General features: G+C 36.8%; 2 protein-coding genes across 2 annotated transcripts; one reads left to right on the top strand and one right to left on the bottom strand.

The window, feature by feature from the left end:
• The first annotated feature begins 22171 nt into the window (after positions 1-22171).
• On the top strand, positions 22172-23026 carry LOC107800657 (uncharacterized). Its single transcript, XM_016623871.1, has one exon. The coding sequence runs from the start codon at positions 22172-22174 to the stop codon at positions 23024-23026; it is 855 nt and encodes a 284-aa protein (XP_016479357.1).
• A 1778-nt stretch (positions 23027-24804) lies between these two features.
• On the bottom strand, positions 24805-25350 carry LOC107800655 (uncharacterized). The gene has a single exon (XM_016623870.1). The coding sequence runs from the start codon at positions 25348-25350 to the stop codon at positions 24805-24807; it is 546 nt and encodes a 181-aa protein (XP_016479356.1).
• Positions 25351-27351: the final 2001 nt, after the last annotated feature.

Raw genomic sequence — 27351 nt, forward strand, 5'->3', positions numbered from 1 at the left:
AAGTTCAGATCTACTATTTATTATAATTTTAATAATTATTTTATGTATATATGTATGTTCCGCGCCAAAAATACTGAACAAACATATATGTTTACTGTCTAAAAATAACAATCAGCACGTGCACTTTTATTTACGTAAATTATGTCTTCAACATTGGACAGACTATCACGACCCGAATTTTCCACCCCCGAAAATCGTGATGGCGCCTACTCGTGAAAGTTAGGCAAGCCGACAATTATAATTTTACCACCATTTTTATTAATCAAACAGGAACAGATTTTAGCTAAATAAAATAATTAAGAAATGCGGAAAGGATATAAAAGTGTCACAACTCAAGTACATAACTACCCTATAGATCTTGTGTCACAATCCACGAACAACTAAGATTTACTACAAATATAAGTCTGAAAGAAGTACAACTGTTCTCGAAATAGAAGAGACAACAGAGAAACTAAAGCGAGGAAAGGGAGACTTCAGGCTCTGCGAACGCCAACAAATCTACTTTGGTCTCCCTGGACTGAAGGCAACTGCCTCAAGCTACTCACAAGGTCCGACACCTAAATCTGCACAAAAAGTGCAGTATCAGTACAACCGACCCCATATACTGGTAAGTATCGAACCTAACCTCGGCGAAGTAATGACGAGGTTAGGACACGACAACCATATAAACATGTACAGTTAAATCATATACGAACAGAACAATAATAACATGATATAACAGATAAAGATGGGAAGGGGAACATGCTGCGGGGAATATCAAATTCTAACAGTAATTCAATAGAGAAGCATAATGAACACCATATTTGTATCAACAGGAATAATGACACAGTAACACATGCACGGCATCACCCTTCGTGCTTTTACTCTCGTCCTCACCATAAGAAACAACAGAAATGGCACGACATCACCCTTTGTGCATTAACTCTCATAATCATGGCACGACATCACCCTTCGTGCATTAACTCTCACAATATCGGCACAACATCACCCTTTGTGCATTAACACTCACTCACAATATCATGCACCCTTCGTGCTTTACACTCTTCCTCACCCAAACAATAGGAACAATACATCCCGACAAAGGATTCAACAATAAAAATAATAACATCCCGGCAACAGAATCAACAATAGAAATAATAACATCCCGGCAAGGGAATCAGCTATAACCAATCTCGTTTCAACAGTTAACTTCACAAATTAAATATCAACTTGAGTCAATACTCAATAATGGTTAATTACCAAGAAAATATCATAAGTCTTGTTCAACATGAATAATCATCAACTTAAGCAAGAATAGTACAAATTAAGAATCACAACGTTCACGGTTTAAGACTCACTTGCATGCTCGACACCAATGTATAGATACTCGTCACCACACCTATACGTCGTACTCAACACTAACACGTAGCAAATAAAACAACAACTCATATTCCCTCAAGCTAAGGTTAGACCAAACACTTACCTCAATTCCACGGACAAAATCAAGCCTCAATTACAGCTTTACCTCCCGGTTCCTCTTCCAATCCGCTTGTATCTAGTCATAATTTACTTAATAAAATCAATAAATGCTAAATAAATCAATTCTAATGCATGAATATAGATTTCCCAATATTTTCCCCAAAAAGTCAAAAATCGACCCCGAGCCTGCTTAGTCAAAACTCGAAGTTTGAACCAAAATTCAATTACCCATTCACCCACGAACCCAAATATGCAATTGACTTTCGAAAATCCTAATTTCTACCCAAGAACACCCAATTTCCCATGAAAAACCCTAGATTTTGAAGTGAAATCATGTAAACAGATGAAATAGATTGAAGAAAAAGAGTTAAGATTCATTTACCAATAATTTGGGGAAGAACTTGCTCTAGGAAAATCGCTCTTTGGAGTTTTGGTTTTGAATTTTTGAAGAATGAAATGAAAATCCCATCTAAAATCTCACTTAACAGGCTGCAGTTATCGTAATTGCGATCGGGGGTTCGCAATTGAATTTACTGCTGCCTTCGCATTTGCGACACATATGTCGTATTTGCGACTTCTGGGGCCTTCGCAATTCCGGCCAAAGTTTCGTATTTGCGAGGTTGGACTTCCCAGGCCTTCTTCGCATTTGCGACAATATTGTCGCATTTCCCAGGCCGGCAGACTTCGCATTTGCGAAGCCTGATCTCGCATTTGCGAGATCAGAGGCCTGTGCAAAACACCAGATGCACAACTCGGTTTTCTTAAGTTCTAATCACTCTGTGGCCTATCCAAAACTCACCCGAGCCCTCGGGGCTCCAAACCAAACATGCATGCAAGTCTAAAAATACCATACTCGTGTGATTAAATCATCAATATAACATCAACAACTACGAATTTAACCTCAAACTCATGATTTTCCTCAAGAACATTTCAAATTTACTATTTTAACAACCGGACGTCCGAATCACGTTAAATCAACTCCAATTTTTACCAAATTTTACAGATACGACTTAAATATTATATTAAACCTGTACCGGGATTTGAAACCAAAATACGGACCCGATACCATCAAGATCACACACCATTTCATTTCCAAAAGTCCTAATATTTTCCAGCAAGTAATTTTCTTTAAAAATTCTTTTCTCGGGCTAGAGACCTCAGAATTCGATTCCGGGCATACGCTCAAGTCCTGTATTTTATTACGGACTCTACGGGACCGTCAAATTACAGGTCCAGGTCCGTTTACCAAAAATATTGACCGAAGTCAACTTTAATCAGTTTTAAAGGTCAAATTCAATATTTTTCTTAAATTTCACATAAAAGCTTTTCGGAAACGCACCCGGACCGTGCACATAAATCGAGGAGAAAAAAAATGAGATTTTTAAGGCCTCAGAACTCGGATTCGAATTCTAAAATATAAGATGACCCTTTGGATCATCACACAGTGATTTGGTTAAAAAAGTTTGAGCTATTTCAAAACTGCTCGGGCTCCATATGTGTAATGGTAGTATATATGTTTAGCTAGGAAGAGGATAAAAGTATTTTCTCTAGGTAGGTTTTATTGCTCCCAAATAAAACGTGGAATAAGCAATTTAAGTTTCTCTCAGATATTTATAGGTATATAAGTTAAGACATTATTGTTTAGGATCTTTTCTTATTTTATTATGAAAACCAACTCCGTAACTTTATTATCCCTTACCAAGGGAAAAAAAGATACATCGAAAGGAAGAAGATATTGCCGTGGTTCCGAGTATTTTTTTTCTGAGATAAGTGATGACAATACAATTAGCTAGCCAGACGTGATAAAAATTTTAAAATGAAATTACAATAATTCAATAAATAATTACGGATTACGAGCACAGCATTATTCTCAATCAATGGAGTAATAATTATTATGAAAAAATTGGCATATGCTATGAAATATATTATTTGTATGGATGTCCACTGCACAAATATAACTTCCACTACTCTTCTTTATTATGTAAGTAACCTCCCCACTATTCTTTATAATTATGGTTGTAACTCCCACAACTCCATAACCTCCTCCATGATCTTCCCCCATGATCTCAATAGTTAATACGATTTTCATGACATCCGTTTGTATTACCTTAATGTCATCCTATAAATAGAGGGTTTGGGCATCACATTGTACACCCTTGAATACATAAAGAAACAAGAATCTTTCATCTTTCTCCCTACATTCTTGTCTATTTTATTGTTTCATATTGTTACTTTGAGCTTAGAATCTTAACAACATAGACGGTTTTGCGCTCTCTTTTTCGGCAATTATCGGGCTTGAAATTCTAGCTATTTCCTTAATCATTTAATACTTATAAATAATTAAATAAATAATTAATATCCAATTTTGAAGTTTTGAGGAACCACGTGGAATTAATTTCCATAGAAGATCGATTAGAGAATAATTTCAAAAGGGCTTAATGCAACTCAATGCCATTTTTACCTGACAAATTTGATGAGTCTGCAGTTTCCAAACATAAGAAAACCCACCAACAAATCCAAATTTAAGTTTGACAGACATAAGTTTCGATTGCCACATTAACTATATCAATACACCAATATATGTTTATAAGCACACAATAATTAAGACCATATTATTGGGTTCGTACTTATGAAGGACTAGCTATATAGTTTGAAATTACTCCCTTCGTCCGAGATTATTGTTGAAGAGCTCAGCTATGGAGTCAGACGAGAGCATCCACATAAGTAATTAGAGAGAAGAGAAGAGAAGCTTTCAACTGATGCCATTGAATGAATAGTAAGAAATGAAATCTGTATTGTGTTTATAACTAACTAACTGTTACTTATACAACTAACCACCGACTTTTCTTAACTTAGATATAGCTCATTGACAACTGTACACCCACACACCTAGAGTTCTCTACACTCTCCCTCAAGCTGAGGGATGAAAACAAGTTCTTCATTCCCAACTTGCTCATTAAGTAATCATGTTGTGGACTACACAGGCTCTTTGTCAGCACATTTGCAAGTTGTTCTTTGATTCCAATATGTTGTGTTTGAATCAGACCTTCCTGAATTTTCTCTCTCACAAAATGACAGTCTATGTCAATATGTTTTGTCCTCTCATGACAGATGGGATGGGCTTCAATTTGAATAGCAGCTTTGCTATCACAAAAAAGTTCTATTGGAACCTCAATCTCAATGTTAAGCTCTCTGAACAGTTCTATTAGCCATATAATTTCAGCTACTGTTGTGGCCATGCTTATGAATTCTGCTTCAACCGAGCTTCTTGAGACTGTTCCTTGCTTCTTTGATTTCTAGGATATCAAGGCTTCTCCAAACTTGATTACATAACTGGTTACTGATCTTCTTGTTTCCACACAAGCACCCCAGTCTGATTCACAGTAAGCAGTTAACTTCATATTTTCACCTGCTGGCATGAACAGACCTAGGCCTGGAGTTCCCATTATATATTTGATTACTCTCATGGCAGCACTTATGTGAGACTGTTTAGGATCATGCATGAACTGATTAAGTACTTGAACCACAAAGGCTATGTCAGGCCTAGTCATAGTCAAGTACAATACTCTACCTACTATTCTCTGATATCTCTCTTTGTCTTCATGTTCACTGTCATTGTCACTACAATTCTTGGTGACAATCTTATCAAATTCTATAGAGGTTATCTTGTGGTTGAACTCTAGTAGAGTAGTCACTGGCTTTCCACCTGACATACCAAGTTCAGAAACTAGTTCAAGTGCATACTTTCTTTGGCACATTTGAATTTCATTTTCTGATCTAGAGAATTCAATGTCCAAGAAGTATTTTAGCTCCCCAAGGTCTTTCATTTTGAACCTGACCTGTAAATCCTTTCTCACTTGCTCAATCAGCTTCAAGTTAGTTTCTGTTACTAGGGGATTATCCACAAAGACAAGTATGACTACTAGGTCTGATCCCATTTGTTGTGTGAAGAGAGAATTGTCATAATGAGACTGTTTGAACCCCATATCCAGCAGAGCTTCTGTTAACTTCAAATTTCACTGCCTAGGAGCTTGTTTGATCCCATACAAGGACTTATTGAGCCTGCACACCTTCTGATACTCCCCCTGGTTGGAAAGCCATATGGAATTTGCATAAAAACCTCTTCAGAAAGGTCCCATTGTAGGAATGCATTATGCACATCCATCTGAAAAATGTACCAGCGAGAAGCTGCTGCTAGAGCTACCACAGACCTTACTGTAACCATTTTGGCTACAGGAGAATGTCTAAGTATAGTCCAGTTTCTCCTGTTGGCTATAGTCTTTAGCTACAAGCCTGACTTTGTATCTTTCCACCTCTCCATTTGATTTGTATTTTACCTTGAACTACCATTTACAACCAATGGGTGTTTTGTCCTGAGGCAAGTCAACTATGGTCCAAGTCTTATTCACTTCAAGTGCTGCTATTTTAGCCTTTATAGCATCAACCCAAAGGGGATCTTTACATGCTTCAGCATAGGATGAAGGCTCAAATACTGCTGAGTAAGCAGCCAAAAAATCTTTATAGGTAGGGGATAAGTGATCATAACAGACATAAGAGGAGATAGGATAAGAACGGGAGGGCAACTTAGACTGCACTACATAATCCTGCATCCATACAGGTGGTTTAGAGGGTCTAGAAGATCTCCTGAGTGTCTCCACAGCTGGCTGAATCACTGGCTGAGAGGATAATAAGGAACTGAGAGAATAAACAGAAGAATATAGTGGAAAAGACGCAGCAGGAGAAGCAGGAGAAGACAGGATTTCCTCAGTAGTGGAAGAGGATACAGGAAAGACACTTTAAGTTCTAGAATAGGAAATAGAGGTATGATCTTAGACTTCATGTCTCTGAATGGAAAGATGTCTTCCATGAAGACTACATCTCTGCTAACAAAAAAATCTTTACTGCTGAGGTCATATAAATGATAGCCTTTTGAGTGACAGAATACCCCAAATGCACACCAGGAATTGCTCTAAGATAGAACTTTTTCAGTTTTCTTCACATTAGTGGCATAATATAAGCTTCCAAATACTTTTAGATGCTGCAAAGAAGGAGCTTTGTGAAACAATCTCTCAAATGGAGATTGGCCCCTTAGAAGAGTGGTAGGCAGCCTATTCAGAAGATACACTGCAGTTGTTACACATTATCCGCAAAATTGTAAGTGAATAAATGCCTGGAACCTCAAGGCTTTAGCCATATCTAAGATATATCTGTCTTCTTTATACCACCCTATTCTGTTGAGGTGTGTAGATGCAAGAACTTTGATGAATCACTCCATGTTCCTTAAGTAACTGATTTACATGCTCATTGACGAACTCGGATCCATTGTCTATTCTGAGACACTTAACAACACAATTAAAATAAGTCTTGATCAATACAAGGAAATCTCTCAGAATAACAACAGAGTCTGACTTATTATTCATTAAAAAGATCCAAGTATACTAGAGTAGTCTTCTACTAGAGTCATGAGGTATCTTCTACCATCATGTGTTGGAACTCTATAGGGTCCCCAAACATCAGCATGAACAAGATCAAATGCGGAAACAAAACTGCTATTACTTAAGGAAAATGACATCTTGTTTGCTTGGCAATAGGACATATAGTACAATTGTGATATTTCACATGTATGTTTTCCAGAGTACTAATGCTTCTCAAGACCTTTAGAGGTGGATGTCCAAGCGTCATATGCCACAAAGATATGCTATAACAAGATGTATGCTCACCCTCAGTTTTATTCTTAGTACTGAAACTAAAGATGTTATCTACACATAAACTATTTACATATGAAGCAGGCAGGCTATGTTTACTGGCAGAATCAGAATTGAATCCTCCTTGTGAACTAGCTTTCAGTATGTAGAGGCCCCGATCCTCCTTACCAATCCCTATCATCTCCCCGCTGAAGAGTTTCTGAAACAAGCAGAAATCAGGAAAAAATATTGTTAGACATTTTAACTCTTTTGTGATCCTAGAGACTGATAACAGATTATACTTGAAGTCTGGAATATATAGAACATTATGAAGAGTTCTATCTTGAAAAATGTGTGAATCACCAGTTTTCTTAATGGTTACTTATTCTCCAGTAGGTAGGTGCACTCTGTTTATTTCCAAACATGTCAACTCCTTGAATTTACTTAGCAACCCCAGGTTGTGCACCAGGTGATTCATAGCCCCTATGTCAACCATCCAGTTATTATCAACTAGATTAGACATAAAGGCTGTGGTAATACCTGTAGGTTCTACTTTAGCTGTGCTGGCTACAGATTCAACTTCCTTTCTTTGATTCAGCATTTGCAAAAATTGAGAGTATTGTTCTGGAGTGAAGAATTGAGTAGGTGATGATAATTGTGGAGATGGGGAGTTCCCAGCAGTTTGAGAACTGGTCTAAGATAGATTCTGCTGCATATCAGGTGCTGAACTAGTATTGACCACATTGTTGGCATAGTTGTTAGGTCCTCCTCCTTTCTTTTTATACTTGAAATCAGCTGGATAACCATGCAGCTTATAACAATTATCCTTTGTGTGACCCTTAATAAGCTTGCAGTATTCATAGTAAGGGGAAGCTTTTCCATAGTTGTTTTTAGGTCTGTAGCCACCTCCACTTGCTCCTTTGTTGCTTAAGAGTGTAGCAGGTTCTCCAATCTCAGTACCAGTACCACTGGCATTCCTTCCACCTGTTTTCCTTTGTCTCTCAACATTAACAATCATAGCATAAGCTTGGTTTATGTTTGGCAGTGGTCTAATTATGAGAACTTGATTCTTAGAATTCTCATAAGACTCATTTAAACCAGACATAAATTGGTACAGTTTTTGCACTTGATAATGTTCAGCATATTGCCTGGACTCAGGGCATCCACAAGAGGGTGGAGGATCTAGAGTTTCATATTCATCCCACAGTTCACGTAGTCTCAAAAAAAATACACAGATACTGAAGATACTCCCTGAACAAGTGTAGCAATTTTCTTATGCAAATAGCAGGCTCTAGATGCATTCACTTTGTCAAACCTCTCTCTTAAGTCTTCCCACACCTTATATGCTTAGAAGCATATAACACTGTGCTAATTAGACTTGGAAAAACTGTGTTCATTATCCATGCTAGCACAATTGCATTACACCTATCCCACAACTCATGTAGACTAGCATTATACATCTCCTTTCTATAGGTTCCTAGAACAAATCCTAATTTATTTTTACTGTGAAGAACAATTTTCATAGATCTAGTCCAAATCGAGTAATTTTTAGAACCTTGAAGTTGAATGGAAATGAGAACCAAACCTTGAGTGTCTGAAGGATGAATGTATAGCGGATGATTGTGATGAACAAGCTCGAGATTCTGAGTGTTGTGCGATTGAGTAGCTGATGTACTTGAGGTTTGAGCAAACGATACTTCTTCATTAATTTGCATTGTTGCGACAATCTCAGCAGAAACACTTCCTTATTACTTTCACTAAATCATAATAGAGCACTTGATTGTACTCGCAATTTTTTCAAAAGAACAGAGATGTTCGTTGAGTTCCAGCCAGATACAGAAAAATCTTAATTTTGGGACTTTTGCTCTTAGCTGAGAAATTGACTCAACATCTGCTGCTTAACACTCATCTACTGCTTGCTGAGCTGAGGTATCTAGCTCACAGCTCTAATACCATATTGAAGAGCTCAGCTACAGAGTCAGACGAGAGCATGCACAGAAGTAATTAGAGAGAAGAGAAGAGAAGCTTTCAACTGATGCCATTGAATGAATAGTAAGAAATGAAATCTGTACTGTGTTTATAACTAACTAACTGCTACTTATACAACTAACTACCGACTTTTCTTAACTTAGCTACAGCTAATTGACAACTGTACACCCACACACCTAGAGTTCTCTACAATTATCAGTTGCTTTATCTCAAGAAAATTATCCCAAAATAATTATTATACTTTAGAAACTCATGACTAAGTTTAACTATTTTCATCTATATCCTCAATATTAAAGAAGTAGTAGTTCTTTTCTAAAATGTTCAACTCTGAAAATGCATTTAATAGGATATCTTATAAACTATACCTTGTATCTATTATTTTCTTAATAGAGATGAAAAGAGACAAAATGACAATTAAAATGAAACATAAGAAGTAGTTTCTAAATAGAATTAACTAATAATCACTTTTCTCCTCACAATAGGTAAATTAAAATCATCGTTGTTAATACCGTAGAGTGTGGTATGTAATGTATTGGACCCCTCAGTTCTTAACTAGAGGTCTAAAATTTAATCTCGAAGAATGAAAAAGCTCATGGTAGAAAGTTCGCTTCTCCTTAAATGAACTTTATGTGGTGCAAATTCGAATTTATCAGACAGATTTAAGATACCGAAGGGTTTAAAAAAAAAGAATTATCTTTGTTGAGCACTAAATTAAATTCATTCAAAACCCTCTTTCTGATTCTGTTCTGGTTTGTGCTTTTCTTTTCCTTAGATATTTGTTGGAATTGGCAACATCATATGTATATTGTTCTGTACATTTAAGTTACAGTGCTACAATAAATTGACTTCATTTTCTTCCTTCATTTCTAATTAATTGCTAAAAACACCAAAATCAACCAAAAAAAAAAAAATCATTCTTCTTTCTGCTTCCATTCCAAACCTATAAACCTACAAGGAGAATACCTAATTTTGTATTCAGAAATAGTCTCAAGCTTTGGTGACCAAACTTGTCCTTTTGGACCAACCAATTCTTCATAATGTTTCTTCAACTCAGGTGTGCTACATAAATACTTACCATCACTAGGACTTGTAGTTGCAATATTATCTTGTGATACATCTTCGTTTCCTCTTGTAAGAAGCTTAATTATGAACTCCGGTGACACTTTTATCAAAAGCCTACCATTTTCCGCCTTAATATATTGAAATATAGGGTTCTTGAAACTAACAGGTACTCGTCTAGGGTTCGAGCCCAGGGAAGCAAGAGAAGAGGCCGAGAGCACGTTGCTTGATGAGAAGTAATCTAGAGGGAAAACGAAGTATGTGTCGCCATTTTTGAGCTTATCATCGATGTTTAAGGATGGAATAGGGTTTCCAATATAGAATGAGTCTGCATGGCAAACCATGCAGTCCGGGAACTCGAACATTAGCTCTCCGGCTAGCCTTTTTCCGGTGACCATCCTCGTCGTTCCATCGTGAAAAAATAGGTTAACCATCAATGATCTTGAAGGACAAATGGAGTAGCAACAAGGTGAAAATATTGTATTTCCCATTTTTTTCTTCTTTTTTTGGAGGTTGAAAGGAAGAAAATGAGACAAATTAGAGTAGTTGGAATAATGGTTTTCAGTTTTGGTTAAGGGCTTTGTTTATATATGGAGAAGGAGTTGACTTTGAGAATAGGTCAGTAATGGTGGCTTTGAATGTCTCTTTAGTACGTATGTGTATCAAGTTGTATAATTTTCATCCATAAATTAACCATTGGAGTTACCGTGATATAATACTAGTTTGCCCTATAGGGTGGAGATGAGGCAAGGGGGGGTGCATGTGGACTGAAAAAAGACAAATTGCTATCAGCATATTAATTAGTAGTACGTAAATTTAACAATTCCTCTGCTCTATCCTATTATATTTATTCTGAAAAATGAACGGGAATAGCCTATTTAAAAGGTAGGAGTTCACAAAAGTAGGGGCGGTCAATTGAATCCCTTTCATTGAAAAATTATACTCTGCAAATAAGAAACCAATGAGGGTGACACAATCGATGATAGGATTTCTACTGAATCCCCTTAATCAAAAATAAGGCCAAAGTAAATATTTCATAAATGATTAATTTTGAATCCCGTCGACATAATTTTTATTTTATTTCTAGTGACAAAAATAGTTCAAAAATTGCTTTAGTTTGTAGGTTCAAATCTTTTGAATCTCCTTGTTAAGTTGTAATTAACTACCTCAGCTACTGAAAGGAACGGACATCTTTGGTTAAATGAATTGTTGAATTCGTCATATATAAGGAAAAAAAATCTAGTTTAATAGGAAGGGCGATTCAAAATTTATTTTAGGTCATAGGTTTAAATTCTAAACATGATATTTTAGATTTTTTTTTGAATTTCATTATATGAATTCTTCTGGCTTTGCAGCTGCACAATTGACACTCTTTTTCAATGAATTGTGCGATTTAGAGTGTAACTTGTCCCAATGTTAATGTTTATGTCAATTGCTACATTAAGAACCAAAATAAAGAACCAATATGTTAGTTAAAACAGACATACTTTTGAAATTTAACAATCCTACACATGATAATAACAAGAATTCAAACCTCAAAAGACATGCATCTAACTAATAGTGGTTGACTTGCGCATTTTAATATTTGCAAATTAAATTTGCACATTGATACTTTTCATGGAGTAAGCTGTTATATAAAATTTCTCTTTGCAACATCTATTATCTAGTGTTTGGAATTTAGTCATAATGGATATAGTATTCAATTGCTTTAGTCCTTTTGTCTCCCTTACTTGGAATGAAGGCCTGCTATCTATGAGTGCTTTTATAATAATTAAAAAAAAAAACTTCAAAATCATAGCGATTAGGATGTTATTTTGACTTCTGATCAGTTGTTAGTCTAAGTCTATATATTGAGATTTTTTATTTTATTTATAATTGGGGTGTTCGGAGCTCGATTAATTATGTACTAGATAAATTTTATCCATTAAAACTTGGACAACTATATATTAATATTTATCTGAACATATTATCGTATTTGCACTCGTACGATTTTACTGCTGTCTTATAATTGTAACTTCATTTTTCTTAAACCCCTATTGTTTCTTGAATTGCGGAGAACCCTAAATTTCATTTTGCAATGGGCAGCTAAGCTACTATTGAACTGCCGTCCACTTTCAGGGCAATTTATCTTTGAGTTTTAGTACATAAAAATATCATAAATGTAAGTACCAAAAAAAAAAAAAAAATCATGGAGGGGTGGTTGGTTAAGAACATGTAATGACAGCAGGATTCCTCCAAGTCAACTTTTAATAGGTAAAGTCTTCCATTCATTTTATCCCAAAATTGTTTGTTTAGTTTAGATAAACTAGGAGAGTGACATTCTCCTGTATCTCTATTGTTCCACTCGATATTTATATTGAATCAAACAATTTAATTTTATTAGTTCTAAATTAACTTAGTGCGGGCGGGGTATATAACTTTCTTCGTCCCCTTTCAAAATAGACATGTGCTTCAATTACACATTTTTTTTTGGTGTTTTGAAGTAATATATTGATCGTGTCTACAAGAATTCGAGCTCTATTATAATAGAATTTAATTTATCAAACCTTTTTTTTTTGTGTGTGGAAATAAAGCTTATTATTCAATCATTCAAAACCAAAACACATACAATTGTTTATATCATTCTTTCTCCTATCCTTTCCTACCCTTTCTATACCCCTATTATCTTCCTTTGTTTTCTATATATATTTTCTATAATTTATCAAACCTTAAATTACCAAATATAATATGAAAATTAAAACCTATGGGTTAGTTTATGTACCGGCAAAATTTTCTGATAATATCGTTTACTCTCATTCCCAAGCTTAAACGACTATTAAAATGTTATCTTGTGCCAATAAGAATTATGACATGACAATTGAACAAGTAGATTCATCCTCCCATGAACTACCTTGACATTCTAATTCCCATATCTGAATTGATAAGGGTATTAAAGATGGTCAATGACATGTGACAAATTAATTATCTCTTATTTAAAGAGCCTAGCCTTCTTATAAATTAAAAAGGCATCACTTAGAAGCACATATGCAAATTGACAAATCCAACTCTCATTTTTGTCCCCACAATTGGTGGTTAGTTGTCACGATCCGGATTTTTCACCCTCGGGAGTTGTGATAATGCGTACAAGTGAAAGCTAGGCAAGCCAACCATTTGAATTAATTGACTTTTTCCCAATTTTTTAATCCTTTAACAATTACGAGCCAATATTATATAAACAACGGAAATTAAAAACGGAAGACTGAAACATAATATATTAATAAAGATGACAATACTAGTCCATACATAAACTACCCAAGACTGGTGTCACAATTTCACAGACAGTCTAGGAATACTACAAATAAAGGTCCGAAAGAGTTATTATAACACTGTCTCTGAAATACATAAAAGAAACAGAATAAAAGGATAGAAGAAGACGCCAAGGCCTGCGGACGTCTGCAGGACTACTTCGGATCTCTAAATGGACTGAAGGCAGCAACCCCAAAGCTAAGGTCCGAAAGCTACTGCACCGGGATCTGCACATAGTGCAGAGTGTAGTATCAGCACAACCGACCCCATGTGCTGGTAAGTGCCTAGCCTAACCTCGGCAGGAATGTGCAGTTAAGGATAGGAGGGGGAAACATGTTGCGGGGAAACATCAAATGATAACAGAAGGAGAACAGGTAAATATAAGGAACACCATAACTCAATTATCAACAAGAATCAGAAATCAAATAAGTGCACGACATCACCCTTCGTGCTTTTACTCTCGTCCTCACCATAAGAATCAATATAATCTGCACGACATCACCCTTCGTGCTTTTACTCTCGTCCTCACCATAAGAACCAATATAATCGGTACGGAATTCTACATCGTACGATACGGCATCACCCTTTGTGCTTTTACACTCTTCCTCATAAAATCATACACGACATCATCCTTCGTGCTTTAACACTCTCTCACCAAAATAATGCACAACATCACCCTTCTTGCTTTAACACGCTTCCTCACCCAAACAACAATCACAAGCAATAAGGGGAAGGTAATAAATAAAATCACTATAAACTCCCGGCAAGGGAACAATATCAAAAGCATCAACATCCCGGCAAGGGAGACAATACAATAATCCTCTTTCTCTTTTTCACATTTACTTCACAACTCACTTCACAACTTGAGCCAATGCTCTATAAGGTTCAATTGCCAATTATACTTCCACAATTCATTTTACAACTTGAGCCAATGCTCTTCAATATTCAAATACCAATATTACTTCCCCAAGCTTTGCTCAACAATAGAAATCATCACATAAGTCATGAACAATACAAACAGAGTCACATTAATCATAGTATAAGACTCACATGCATGCTTGACACCAACGACTCGTCACCATACCTATACGTCGTACTCAACAAATAACACATGGCAAATAGGACACAATTCCTAATCCCTCAAGCTAAGGTTATACCAAACACTTACCTCGATGTCACGAACACAATTCAAGTCTCAACTATCGCTTTACCTCTTGATTCCACCACCAGGTCCAAATGCCCAAAATTTAAAAAACCTAGGTTCTACCCAAAACACTCAATCTCCCCTATGAAAACCTAGGTTCAACTGTTGTTAATCTATACACATTCTCATCGATCCGCCCTTCTTCTTAACAAACAACACAGACGCACCCCAAGGCGAGACACTAGGTCTAATGAAGCCTTTATCAAGCAAGTCTTGCAACTGCTTCTTCAACTCTTTCAACTCAGGCGGGGCCATACGATACGGCAGGATAGAAATGGGTTGGGTGCCCGGAGCCAAATCAATACAGAAGTCAATATCCCTGTCGGGTGGCATACCCGGCAGGTCTGAAGGAAATACCTCAGGAAACTCACCAACAATAGGCACATAATCAATAGAAGGAACCTCGGCACTAGAATCACGAACATATGCCAAATAAGACAAACATCCCTTCTCGACCATACGCCGAGCTTTCATATATGAGATAACACTATGGGTAGAATGACCAGGAGTCCCTCTCCACTCTAAACGAGGAAACCCAAGCAAGGCTAAGGTCATAGTCTTAGCATGACAGTCCAAGATAGCGTGGTAAGGTGATAACCAGTCCATCCCCAATATGACATCAAAATCAATCATGTCCAAAAGTAACAAATCTACACAAGTCTTAAGACCCCCAATCACCACTACACATGAACGATGGACACGATCTACCATAATGGAATCACCCACCGGTGTAGACATATATATAGAAGCACTCAAAGAATTACTAGGAATGATCAGATACGGTGCAAAATAAGATGACATATAGGAGTACGTAGATCCTAGATCAAATAGAACTGAAGTATCTCTACTACAAACCAGAACAATACCTGTGATAACTGCATCGGAAGCCTCAGCCTCAGGCCTGGCTGGAAGAGCATAACATCGAGGCTAGGCCCCACCACTCTGAACTACATCTCTGGGACGGCCTGCTGCTGGCTGACCTCCACCTCTAGCGGCCTGACCTCCACCTCTAATACCTCTACCTCCACCTCTAGTACCTCTACCTCTGCCTCTAGCTGGTTGAGTGGGTTGTGGAACACTTGGTGCCTGAACCATGACACGAGAACCCTGATGCTGAGAGCTGCTCGATGCTCGAGGGAAAAATCTAGAAATATGCCTCATATCACCACAAGTATAACAAGCCCTTGGCTGTTGAGACTATTGACCCTGACGACCTGAATGACCACCCCGAAAACTCTGGAGCGGCAGTGTACTGATAGGAGCTGGTGGTGCACTGTAGGACTGCTGATTAGAATACTGCATATTAGAACCACGGCCACCTGAAGCATCGTGAGAAACCTGAAGTGCTGACTGAAAAGGCCTAGGAGGATGGCCTTTGCCATACGAATCCCTGCCTCCAAACGAGGCGCCACTGAATCTGCCTGAATGACAAGGCCTTTTGTCAGACCCCTGACCACCTCTCTGTAATAGAACCATCTTAACTCTCCTGGCCACATTGACCGTCTCCTGAAAAGAAATCTCACTTCCCGTCTCCTTAGCCATCTGAAGTCGAATATGCTGAATGAGTCCCTCAATGAACCTCCCCTCTCTCTCTCTCTCTATCTCTCTCTCTCAGTGGGAAGTATAAGTAGAGCATGACGGGCCAAATCAATAAACCTGATCTCCTACTGAGTAACAGTCATAAAACCCTATTGGAGACACTCAAACTGCCTCCGATAGATCTCTCTCTGAGTGACAGGAAGAAACTTCTCCAAAAATAGCTGAGAAAACTAATCCCAAGTCAAAGCTAGTGACCCAACTGGTCTGGCCAAACAATAATTCTTCCACCAAGTCTTGGCGGATCCAGACAAGCGAAAAGTAGCAAAGTCGACCCCATTGGTCTCCACTATCCCCATGTTTCTGAGAACCTCATGATAGCTGTCTAAATAATCCTAGGGATCTTTAGAGGATGCACCGTTGAAAGTGGTAGTGAAGAGCTTGGTAAACCTGTCCAATATCCACAAAGCATCGGCAGACATAACTGCTCCATCACCGGTCTGAGCTACCACACCCGACTAAACTGATCCAATTGGCTGAGCTGCTGGAGTCTGAAATGGGGGAGCCATCTGCTCCGGAGTGCGAGTAGCAGGAGTTTGGGCTCCTCCTCCAGCCTGAGAGACGGCTGGTGTTGCGGGAAGCAAGTCTACCCAGGTACACTCTCCATACCCACTAGACGGACCAGAGTATCCTGGAGTACTGGGGTAGCAATGAACCCCTCTAGGACCTAAGTTGGGCCCATCGGAACTGCCTGGGTCGGAATCTCATCATCAAACTCAACCTGAGGTTCTGCCCCTGGTGCTGCTGCTCTGGGCTAAGCTCTGCCCTTGCCTCGGCCTCTAGCACGACCTCGCCCTCTGCCCCTCGTGGGAGCTGTTGCTGGGGGCTCGAGCTGCTGATCAGTGGATGAGGAAGCGCGTGTTCTCGATATCTGCGAAAGAACATAATAGAAATTCAACTAGCATTAAGAAACCCAAATCGCACGACAAGAAATAATAGATGTGAAGTTTTTTCCTAACTCTGTAGCCTCTGGGGAATAAATACAGACGTCTTTGTACCGATCCCTCAGACTCTACTAAGCTTGTCCGTGAATTATGAGACCTAAGTAACCTAGAGCTCTAATACAAACTTGTCACGACCCGGATTTCCCATCCTCGGGAGTCGTGATGGTGCATACTAGTGAAAGCTAGGCAAGCCAACCATTTGAATTATTTACCTTTTTCCCATATTTTTAATCCTTTACCAATTACGAGCCAACATTATATAAACAACAGAAATTAAAAGCGGAAGACTGAAATGTAATATATTAATAAAGATGACAATACTAGTCCATACATAAACTACCCAAGACTGGTGTCACAATTTCACAGACTGTCTAGGAATACTACAAATAAAGGTTCAAAAGAGTTATTATAACATTGTCTCTGAAATACATAAAAGAAACAGAATAAAAGGATAGAAGGAGATGCCAAGGCCTGCGGACGCTTGCAGGACTACCTCGGATCTCCGAATGGACTGAAGGCAGCAACCCCAACGCTAAGGTCTGAAAGCTGTTGCACCAGGATCTACACACAGTGTAGAGTATAGTATTAGCACAACCGACCCCATGTGCTGGTAAGTGCCTAGTCTAACCTCGGCGAAGTAGTAACGAGGCTAGGACCAGACTACCAAATAAACTTGTGTAGTTAAATCATATACCTCGGAAAATAAAAGCAGGAATGTGCAGTTAAGGATGGGAGGGGGAAACATGCTGCGGGGAAACATCAAATGATAACAGAAGGACAACAGGTAAATATAAGGAACACCATAACTTAATTATCAACAAGAATCAGAAATCAAACAAGTGCACGACATCACCCTTCGTGCTTTTACTCTCGTCATCACCATAAGAATCAATATAATCGGCACGACATTACCCTTCGTGCTTTTATTCACGTCCTCACCATAAAAACCAATATAATCGGCACAGAATTGTACATCGTGTGGCACGACATCACCCGTCATTTTTTTACACTCTTCCTCACAAAATTATACACGACATCACCCTTCGTGCTTTAACACTCTCTCACCAAAACAATGCACGACATCACCCTTCGTGCTTTAACACTCTTCCTTGCCCAAACAACAATAACAAGCAATAAGGGCAAGGTAATAAATAAAATCACAATAAAATCCCGGCAAGGAAACAATATCAAAAGCATCAACATCCCGGCAAGGGAGACAATACAATAATCCTCTTTGTCTTTTTCACATTTACTTCACAACTCACTTGACAACTTGAACCAATGCTCTATAAGGTTCAATTGCCAATTATACTTCCACAATTCATTTTACAACTTCAGCCAATGCTCTTCAATATTCAAATACCAATGTTACTTTTCCAAGCTTTGCTCAACAATAGAAATCATCACATAAGGCATGAGCAATACAAACGGAGTCATATTAATCATAATATAAGACTCACGAGCATGCTTGATACCAACGTCTAGATACTCGTCACCATGCCTATACGTCGTACTCAACAAATAATACATAACAAATATGACATAACTCCTAAGCCCTCAAGCTATGGTTAGACCAAACACTTACCTCGATGCCACGAACATAATTCAAGTCTCAACTATCACTTTACCTCTTGATTCCACCACCAATTCTCTCGTATCTAGCCACAAGTTACTTAACTATATCAATAAATGGTAAATGAATCAATTCCAATGCATGAAAATAGGTTTTCTAAAGTTTTTCCCAAAAAGTCAAAAGTCACCCCTGGGTCCACATGGTCAAAACTCGAGGTTCAAATCAAAACACAATTACCCATTCCACCACAAACCCAAATATATAATTTATTTTGAAATCGGATCTCAAATCGACATCCAAATCCCTAAAATTTGAAAAAACCCTCTACCCAAAACACCCAATCCCCCCCATGAAAACCCTTGATTTTGAGTTGAAATCATGTGAAAAAGATGTTAAAGATTGAAGAAAATAAGTTAGAAATGATTTACAATCGATTTGGAGAAGAACCTTTCTTTGGAAAATCGCCCAAGAGAGTTTATGTATTGAAAGGGTTTGAAAAATGAAAGATTTTCGGCTAAGTCATGAATTTGCAGGTCGCAGATATTGCAATTGCGAACCTGCTAGTCTCGCATTTGTGTTCACTGTTCGCAATTGCGAACTTGCATTTGCGATGGGGTAGTCGCATTTGCGACAATGGGGATTTCTGGGCCTTTTCACATTTGCGATGAAATGATGGCATTTGCGATCAGGCCTGCCCAGGCCTTCTCTCGCATTTGCGAGATGCGAAGCCTGCAGACCTGCAACATACCAGCAATTCCTAAATCCAAATTTGACTCTGTGGCCTATCCAAAACTCACCCGAGCCCTCGGGGCTCTAGACCAAACATGCACGCTAACCCAAAAATATCACACGGACTTGGTCGTACAATCAAATCACTAAAATAATATCAACAACTATGAATTTAGCATCAAAATCAAATAAAATCTCAAGAACTTTCAAAGTTTCAAGTTTTACAACTAAGGTTCCGAATCACGTCATATGACCTCCGTTTCTTACCAAATTTTACAGGCTCAACGTAAATCACATATAAGACCTATACTGGGCTCCAGAATCAAAATACGGGCCCGATACCATCAAATTCCAAACACATTTCATTTTCAAAAATTCATATTTGTTCCAGAAAATAATTTTCTTTAAAAATTCATTTCTCGGGTTGGGACCTCAGAATTCGATTCCGGGCATACTCCCAAGTCCCATATTTTCCTACGAACCCTTCAGGATCGTCAAATCATGGATCTGGGTCCGTTTACCTAAAATATTGATCGAAGTCAACTTAAATTCATTTTAAAAGCAAATTTTTATCATTTTTTTTTTTTACAGATTTTCACATAATAGCTTTTTGGATACATGCTCAGACTGCGCACACAAATCGAGGTGAGACAAAAAGGAAATTTTAAGGGCTCAGAACACGGAATTAATTTCTAAAATACGTGATGACCTTTTGGGTCATCACATTAGTGGACACAGATCCTAAGAGTGCTTTCTGGATCATGCAGAAAATATTCAAGGCTAAACATTACTTTGAGGCAGCTAGATACACTGAAGAAGATGTTCACCAGATGGAGAGATTCTCAATTAGGCAAATCTACAAAAATATCCAAGGTGAATTCCAGAAAGTGACATGAGGGAAGCTAGTATGCAACAATCAAGGAATTCCAAAGTGGATTTTTATCACGAGACTAGCATTGCTAAATATGCTATCTATAAAAGAAAGGTTAGCCAAATGAGGCATCATTCCAGATCAGATATGCTCCTTATGTGAAAAGGAGAATGAAATAGTACAACATCTCTTCTTTGAATGTTAAGTCACTAGAAGTATATGGCAGCAATTGTTGTACTGTCAAGGAGTACAGATATTGAAGAAAACTTGGCAAGAAGAGATCCAATGGATAGAGCAATTTGGTAAAGGCGGGAGTGGAGGGGATGCAATATACAAAAAGACTTTTGTTGCAGCTGTGTATCATGTTTGGCAAGAAAGGAATTGTGTTATTTTATAGAAGAAGAAAAGGTCAGCCAAAGTCATAGCACGAATGATCATTCAGGAAATTCATGTAAAGGCTAGTTGTTTTCCAAGGCTAATGAGAGCATTGGTACAGTTGAATTGGTACACAGAACTGGTCTAGGTGGAACGAGATGAGTATGGAAGAAAGATAGTGAGGATTAGATAGCTTCAAGCTGGGGCATCATGTCCAATTGAAGTTATGCCTAGAGAACATACTGCTATATGCTGATTTGTACATAATTATACATGGTAAATAAAATCTTTTACTTACCAAAAAATATTGTTGGTTAGTGGATATAAAAACATTAATTGCAGAGAATTATGTCTATCTGTTAAAATCAGAATATTCCAGAATTATAATTCTGAAATTATAACTGAGATGATAAACTGGGTAATCAATCACACCTTCTATATGAGATAAGTTATACGAAGATTTTGGTATAAAAATAAAATTAATTTAGCTAATACCTCCAATCAAATAAGGGATACAATCTAATTCCAAAATTTATATTGAAATAATCTACCTAATTCTTTGAATCAAACGACCCCTAAGAGCGTTCGATTTGGCCAAGTACTCCAAGCCAAAAAAAACCACATTAAAGCTTGTGGTGTTCTATTTTAGTAGTTTTATACGTATATATGTATGTTCCGTCAAAAATACTGAACAAACATATATGTTTATTGTCTAAAAATAACAATCAACATGTGCACTTTTATTTACGTAAATTATGTCTTCAACATTGTACCGATAGTGATTTGGCTTTGGCTTAAGAAGTTTGAGCTATTTCAAAATTTCTCCAGGCTCCATATGTGTAATGGTTGTATATATGTTTAGCTAGGAAGATAAAGTACTTGCTTTAGGAAGATTTTGTTGCTCCCAAACAATAAACTATATATTTGAGGTCTACCTGTTGCCTATATGGATGCTATTGTCATCATAGGGCAAATACAATTGCAGTTTATGTTTTAGGCTGTCTTCATTAAATAGAACTTGAAAATTGACATAAAAAGATTGTCTTAGGTGCTAACACTTGACATTATAACCTCTATGTATCTATCTCTTTTGGTGATGATCCGATCATCTTGCGCGTATCTTGACTATGCCTTAAATTTAACTATTATGGTGGAGTGACACAGACATAACAGATGAAGATACTACAAAATACAGTATATTCATTAGGTGAACTGCCTTCTAAATATTTGTGGACTCAATTGGATACAAAGAAGATAACTGTTTTGTAATGGTCACCTCTGATTGAGAAAATAGTAGCAAGAGTAACTTCTTGGACTACTCGGAAGTTGTCTTATGCTGGTAGAGTGCAATTAGTACAGACAGTTATTTTTGGTATTCAATCCTATTGGGATCAACTGTTCATCATGACAGCAAAAGTGATGAAGTTAATAGAGGTATATTATAGAAGCTACATATGTTCTGGCACTAATACAATTACAAAGAAAGCATTGATAGCTTGGGAAAAAAAGAGTCTGCCTAAATCAGTAGGAGGCTATAATTTGATAAATCTTAAAGTCTGGAATAAGGCAGCAGTCACCAAAATTCACTGGGACCTGGCTCAAAAGGAAGACAAAGCTTGGACAAGATGGATCCATGTATACTACATCAAAGGGCAAAGTATTCCTGAAATGAATATCCCACAACAAGCAATTTGGATGATGAGGAAGATTATGGAGGCTAGGAAAACCATGCAGCAAGTTCTAGATTTAAAGCAAAGGCAGAGTGTTATTAAACATATTTATCTAGGCTTACTGGGAAATCACAACAAAGTGGAGTGGAGACCTTTGATATTCTATAATGAGGCTAGACCTAAAGCAGTGTCTACAATGTGGATCCAGTGCCATGAAAGAATGCTAACAGCTGATAGATTAACCAAATGGGGAATCCAAGTAAGCCCACGATGCAGTTTATGTCTGAATGCAGATGAATCACATCTTCATCTGTTTGGTGAGTGCAGCTTCTCTAGATTAGTGTGGTTGAGATTACTGAGATGGCTACAAATATGGGATGCCCCAATGAATCCTTGGTCACAGGTGGTTATATGGTTGATTCTCCAATCCAAAGGAAAGTTGTGCAAATCAAAAATATTAAAGATGATGTATGCAGAATACATTTATGGAATTTGGAAAGAGAGGAACAGTAGAATATTTGAAGATCAAACAAGGAATGAAGAGCAAATTGTTAGAGAAGTGTCATGCATATGCAACATTAGAACATAGGGGGTAGTAAGACCAAAAATACAGTAGCTTCAGTTCTAAAAGACAATGAGCAACAATTACAAAAGACTAGAAGGCAAAGATAGTCATAGAAGTCCTTATGTACTGCATAGTATAGTTATAGAGATAGAATTATGTAAAGACTATAGCAAGTCAAGGATGACTTTGCTCGTTCGTAATGACTGCTTTAGTGATTAATGAAAAATATAATTACCAAAAAATAAAATAACTATTATGTCTTAACCGCTCACTAATATATTGATATTTCATTAAAACTGAACAATTTATTTTTCAACTGTTTTTTGAAAGAAATTAAGTTGAAATTTTAGTATTGTACAATATGATTTTTTTGGTTTCCATTTGAGACAAATAAAACGTGGAATAAGCAATTTAAGTTTCTCTCATAGATTTGAAGGTATAAAAGTTAAAGCATTACTGTTTAGGATCTTTTCTTATTTTATTATTATGAAAACCAACTCCATAACTTTATTATTCCTTACCATGGGAAAAAAGATACCATCAAAAGGAAGAAGATGTTGCCGTGGATCCGATTATTTACGATTTTTTATTTTCTGAGATAAGTGATCACAGTGCAATTACTCAGACGTGATAAAAAAAATTAAAATGAAATTATAATATTTCAATAAATAATTACGGACAAGCACAACATTGTTCTCAATCAATGGAGTAACAATTATTATGAAAAAAATTGGCGTAAACGGTTTTCCGCTCTCTTTTTCGTCAATTATATTATCGGGCTTGAAATTCTAGCTATTTCCTTAATCGTTTAGTACTAATAATTAATATCCAATTTTGAAGCTTTGAGAAACCACGTGGAAATTAATTTCCATAAAAGATCGAATAGAGAACATTTTCCAAAGGGCGTAATGCAACTCAATGTCATTTTTACCTGACAAATTTGATCAGCCAGCAGTTTCCAAACACAAGAAAACCCCCCACCAAATCCAACACTGAGTTTCGATTGTCACGTTAACTATATCATACAGCAATATATGTTAAAATAAGCACAGTAACTAAGATTGGGTACGTACTTATGAAGGACTAGTTCTAAATTACTCCCTTCGTCTCAAATTATTAGTCACTTTAACTCAAGAAAATTGTCCCATAATAATTATCATTTTCGGAATATATTCAAGACTAATTTAACTATTTTAACTATACCCTTAATATTAAAGAACTAGTATTTCTTTTTAATACTGCTCATTTTTCAAAATGCATCTAACAGGGATATCTTAATAAACTATATATATATATATACCTTGTATTTATTGTTTTTCTTAATGGTGGTGAAGAGAGCTAAAACAACAGTTAAAATGAAACATAGGGAGTAGTAAATAGAATTAGCTAATAATCACTTTTTTCCTGACAAGTAATTTAGAATTTGGATTCCTCAATCATTAACTAAAGGTATCAAATTTGAGCTCGAGAATGAAAAAGCTCATGGTATAGAAAGATCGCTTCTCCTTAAATGAACTCTATATGGTGCAAATTCGAGTTTGTCAGGTGGATTTAGGATAACTGAAGGGTTTAAAAACAAATATCTTTGTGAAGCACTAAATTAAATTCATTCAAAATCCCTCTACCTGATTCTGTTCTGGTTTGTACTTTTCTTTTCCTTAGATATTTGTTGGAATTGGCAACATCATATGTATATTGTTCTGTACATTTAAGTTACAGTGCTACAATAAATTGACTTCATTTTCTTCCTTCATTTCTAATTAATTGCTAAAAACACCAAAATCAACCAAAAAAAAAAAAAATCATTCTTCTTTCTGCTTCCATTCCAAACCTATAAACCTACAAGGAGAATACCTAATTTTGTATTCAGAAATAGTCTCAAGCTTTGGTGACCAAACTTGTCCTTTTGGACCAACCAATTGTTCATAATGTTTCTTCAACTCAGGTGTGCTACATAAATACTTACCATCACTAGGACTTGTAGTTGCAATATTATCTTGTGATACATCTTCGTTTCCTCTTGTAAGAAGCTTAATTATGAACTCCGGTGACACTTTTATCAAAAGCCTACCATTTTCCGCCTTAATATATTGAAATATAGGGTTCTTGAAACTAACAGGTACTCGTCTAGGGTTCGAGCCCAGGGAAGCAAGAGAAGAGGCCGAGAGCACGTTGCTTGATGAGAAGTAATCTAGAGGGAAAACGAAGTATGTGTCGCCATTTTTGAGCTTATCATCGATGTTTAAGGATGGAATAGGGTTTCCAATATAGAATGAGTCTGCATGGCAAACCATGCAGTCCGGGAACTCGAACATTAGCTCTCCGGCTAGCCTTTTTCCGGTGACCATCCTCGTCGTTCCATCGTGAAAAAATAGGTTAACCATCAATGATCTTGAAGGACAAATGGAGTAGCAACAAGGTGAAAATATTGTATTTCCCATTTTTTTCTTCTTTTTTTGGAGGTTGAAAGGAAGAAAATGAGACAAATTAGAGTAGTTGGAATAATGGTTTTCAGTTTAGGTAAAGGTCTTTATATATGGAGAAGGAGTTGACTTTGAGAATAGGTCAGTAATGGTGGCTTTGAATATGTCGATCGAGTTGTATAATTATCATCAATAAACCAATTAACGGAGTTACCCTTTAGGGTGGTGGATGAGACAAGGGAGTGCATGTGAAAAGATAAAATTGCCCAAAAGTCATCGTCTTCTATCAGCATAATATTAATTTGTAGTACTTAAATTTAACTTTCATCTACTAGATATATCCTATTATACTTTACTCAGGTTCTTTTTATATTCATAGATAATACTTAATAGTCTATACTATTTCTATAATTCTATGTAATATCCAAGTGTAAACAAATTATTCTAAAAATGAACGGGGATCACCTACTTAACAGTAGTTCATTCACACTTGGTAAGGGCGTAGCACTATAGCAGTTAAGGTGAGAATCAGAGATACAACCAATGAAGGGAGTTTTATTGAATCTCCTTCGTCCAAAATTTTTATTGAACAAATAGGGCAAAAAAATAATATTATTGGTTATATAAATAATTGAATTTCCTGACATTAGGAGAAATTCTAGTTTAATAGCAAAGGCAGTTCCAAAATTATTTTAGGTCATAAGTTCAAATTCTAGACATGACATGATTCAGTAATTTTTGGGAATTATTTTTATATAAGATACTGGTTTCGTAGTGGGCAATCTCTTTCTCAATGAATAGCGCGATTTAGAGTGTAATTTGTCCTTGTGTTGATGTTTATGTCAAATTGCTAGTTGAGAACCAAATAAAAACAATATTTTAATTAAAACAGTCAAACTTTTGAATTCTAACAACCAAACACATGATTATAACAAGAGTTTAACCTCAAAAAAACATGTATCGAACTAATAGTGGTTGACTTATAAGTTTTAATATTTAAAAATTAAATTTGCACATTGATACATTTGATAGAGCAAGTTGTATATGAATATTTCTCTTTAAAACATCTTGATCTAGTGAATGGAATTTAGTCATAATAGCTATAGTAGCATTCAATTGTTCTTTTTATTTCCCTAGCTTAGAACGAAGGCATGCTATGAATGTTTAAAAAAAATAAAAATGTATCCCGTAAATAGGGTCTGAGAGGATATTATGTAGGCAATTTTACCTCTACCTTATGCAGGTAAAGAGGCTATTTTCGGCGATTTCATTTTAATACATATATATTCAGAATTGCTGCAATTAAGATGTTATTTTGACTTTCCAATTGTGGCTAAGACTCTAAGATTGAGATTTATCTGCACATCATTATCGTATTTGCCTTCATAAGATTTAAGTTGATGGTAGGCTATAATTGCGTATTTTAGTCGCTTATTACACTCTAATTTACTGCACTTTAATTGAGTTTGAACTTTAATCGCTAGTGTTTTGCCCTAAATATGTATTGTATGCCTTGTAGGAGTGATTCCGATCTATGTAGGCGTTATAGAATGAATTCAAGTGATTTGGAGCTTTGAAGTCTGAGTAAAAGCCCAAGACATTAAGCCGGGATCGTGTTCGGAGGTCGTGTACCAAGTTCGGATGTTAAAAGAGGACGAAATAAGTTCACTCTAAGAAAATTACACTACCGCGCCGCATGGGCCGCCGCAAGGTGCGGCGCAGCACTGTAAAATGCTGCCTGATGCGAAAAGTTGAGGCTGCTGATAATTTCCATTAGCGCGCCGTAGGGTGCGGCGCATAGTGCGGAACGGCTGTACAAAATTTACAGAGCCAGAGTCCTATTTCGCGCGAGAGAAGGTGTTTTCGTCTCGGCTCAACCCAACTTGGTATATATACATGGAAAAACGTTACTTTGAAGAGATCTAA

This window comes from Nicotiana tabacum, chromosome 11, assembly GCF_000715075.1.
Source record: "Nicotiana tabacum cultivar K326 chromosome 11, ASM71507v2, whole genome shotgun sequence".
In the NCBI taxonomy this organism is placed as follows: Eukaryota; Viridiplantae; Streptophyta; class Magnoliopsida; order Solanales; family Solanaceae; genus Nicotiana; species Nicotiana tabacum.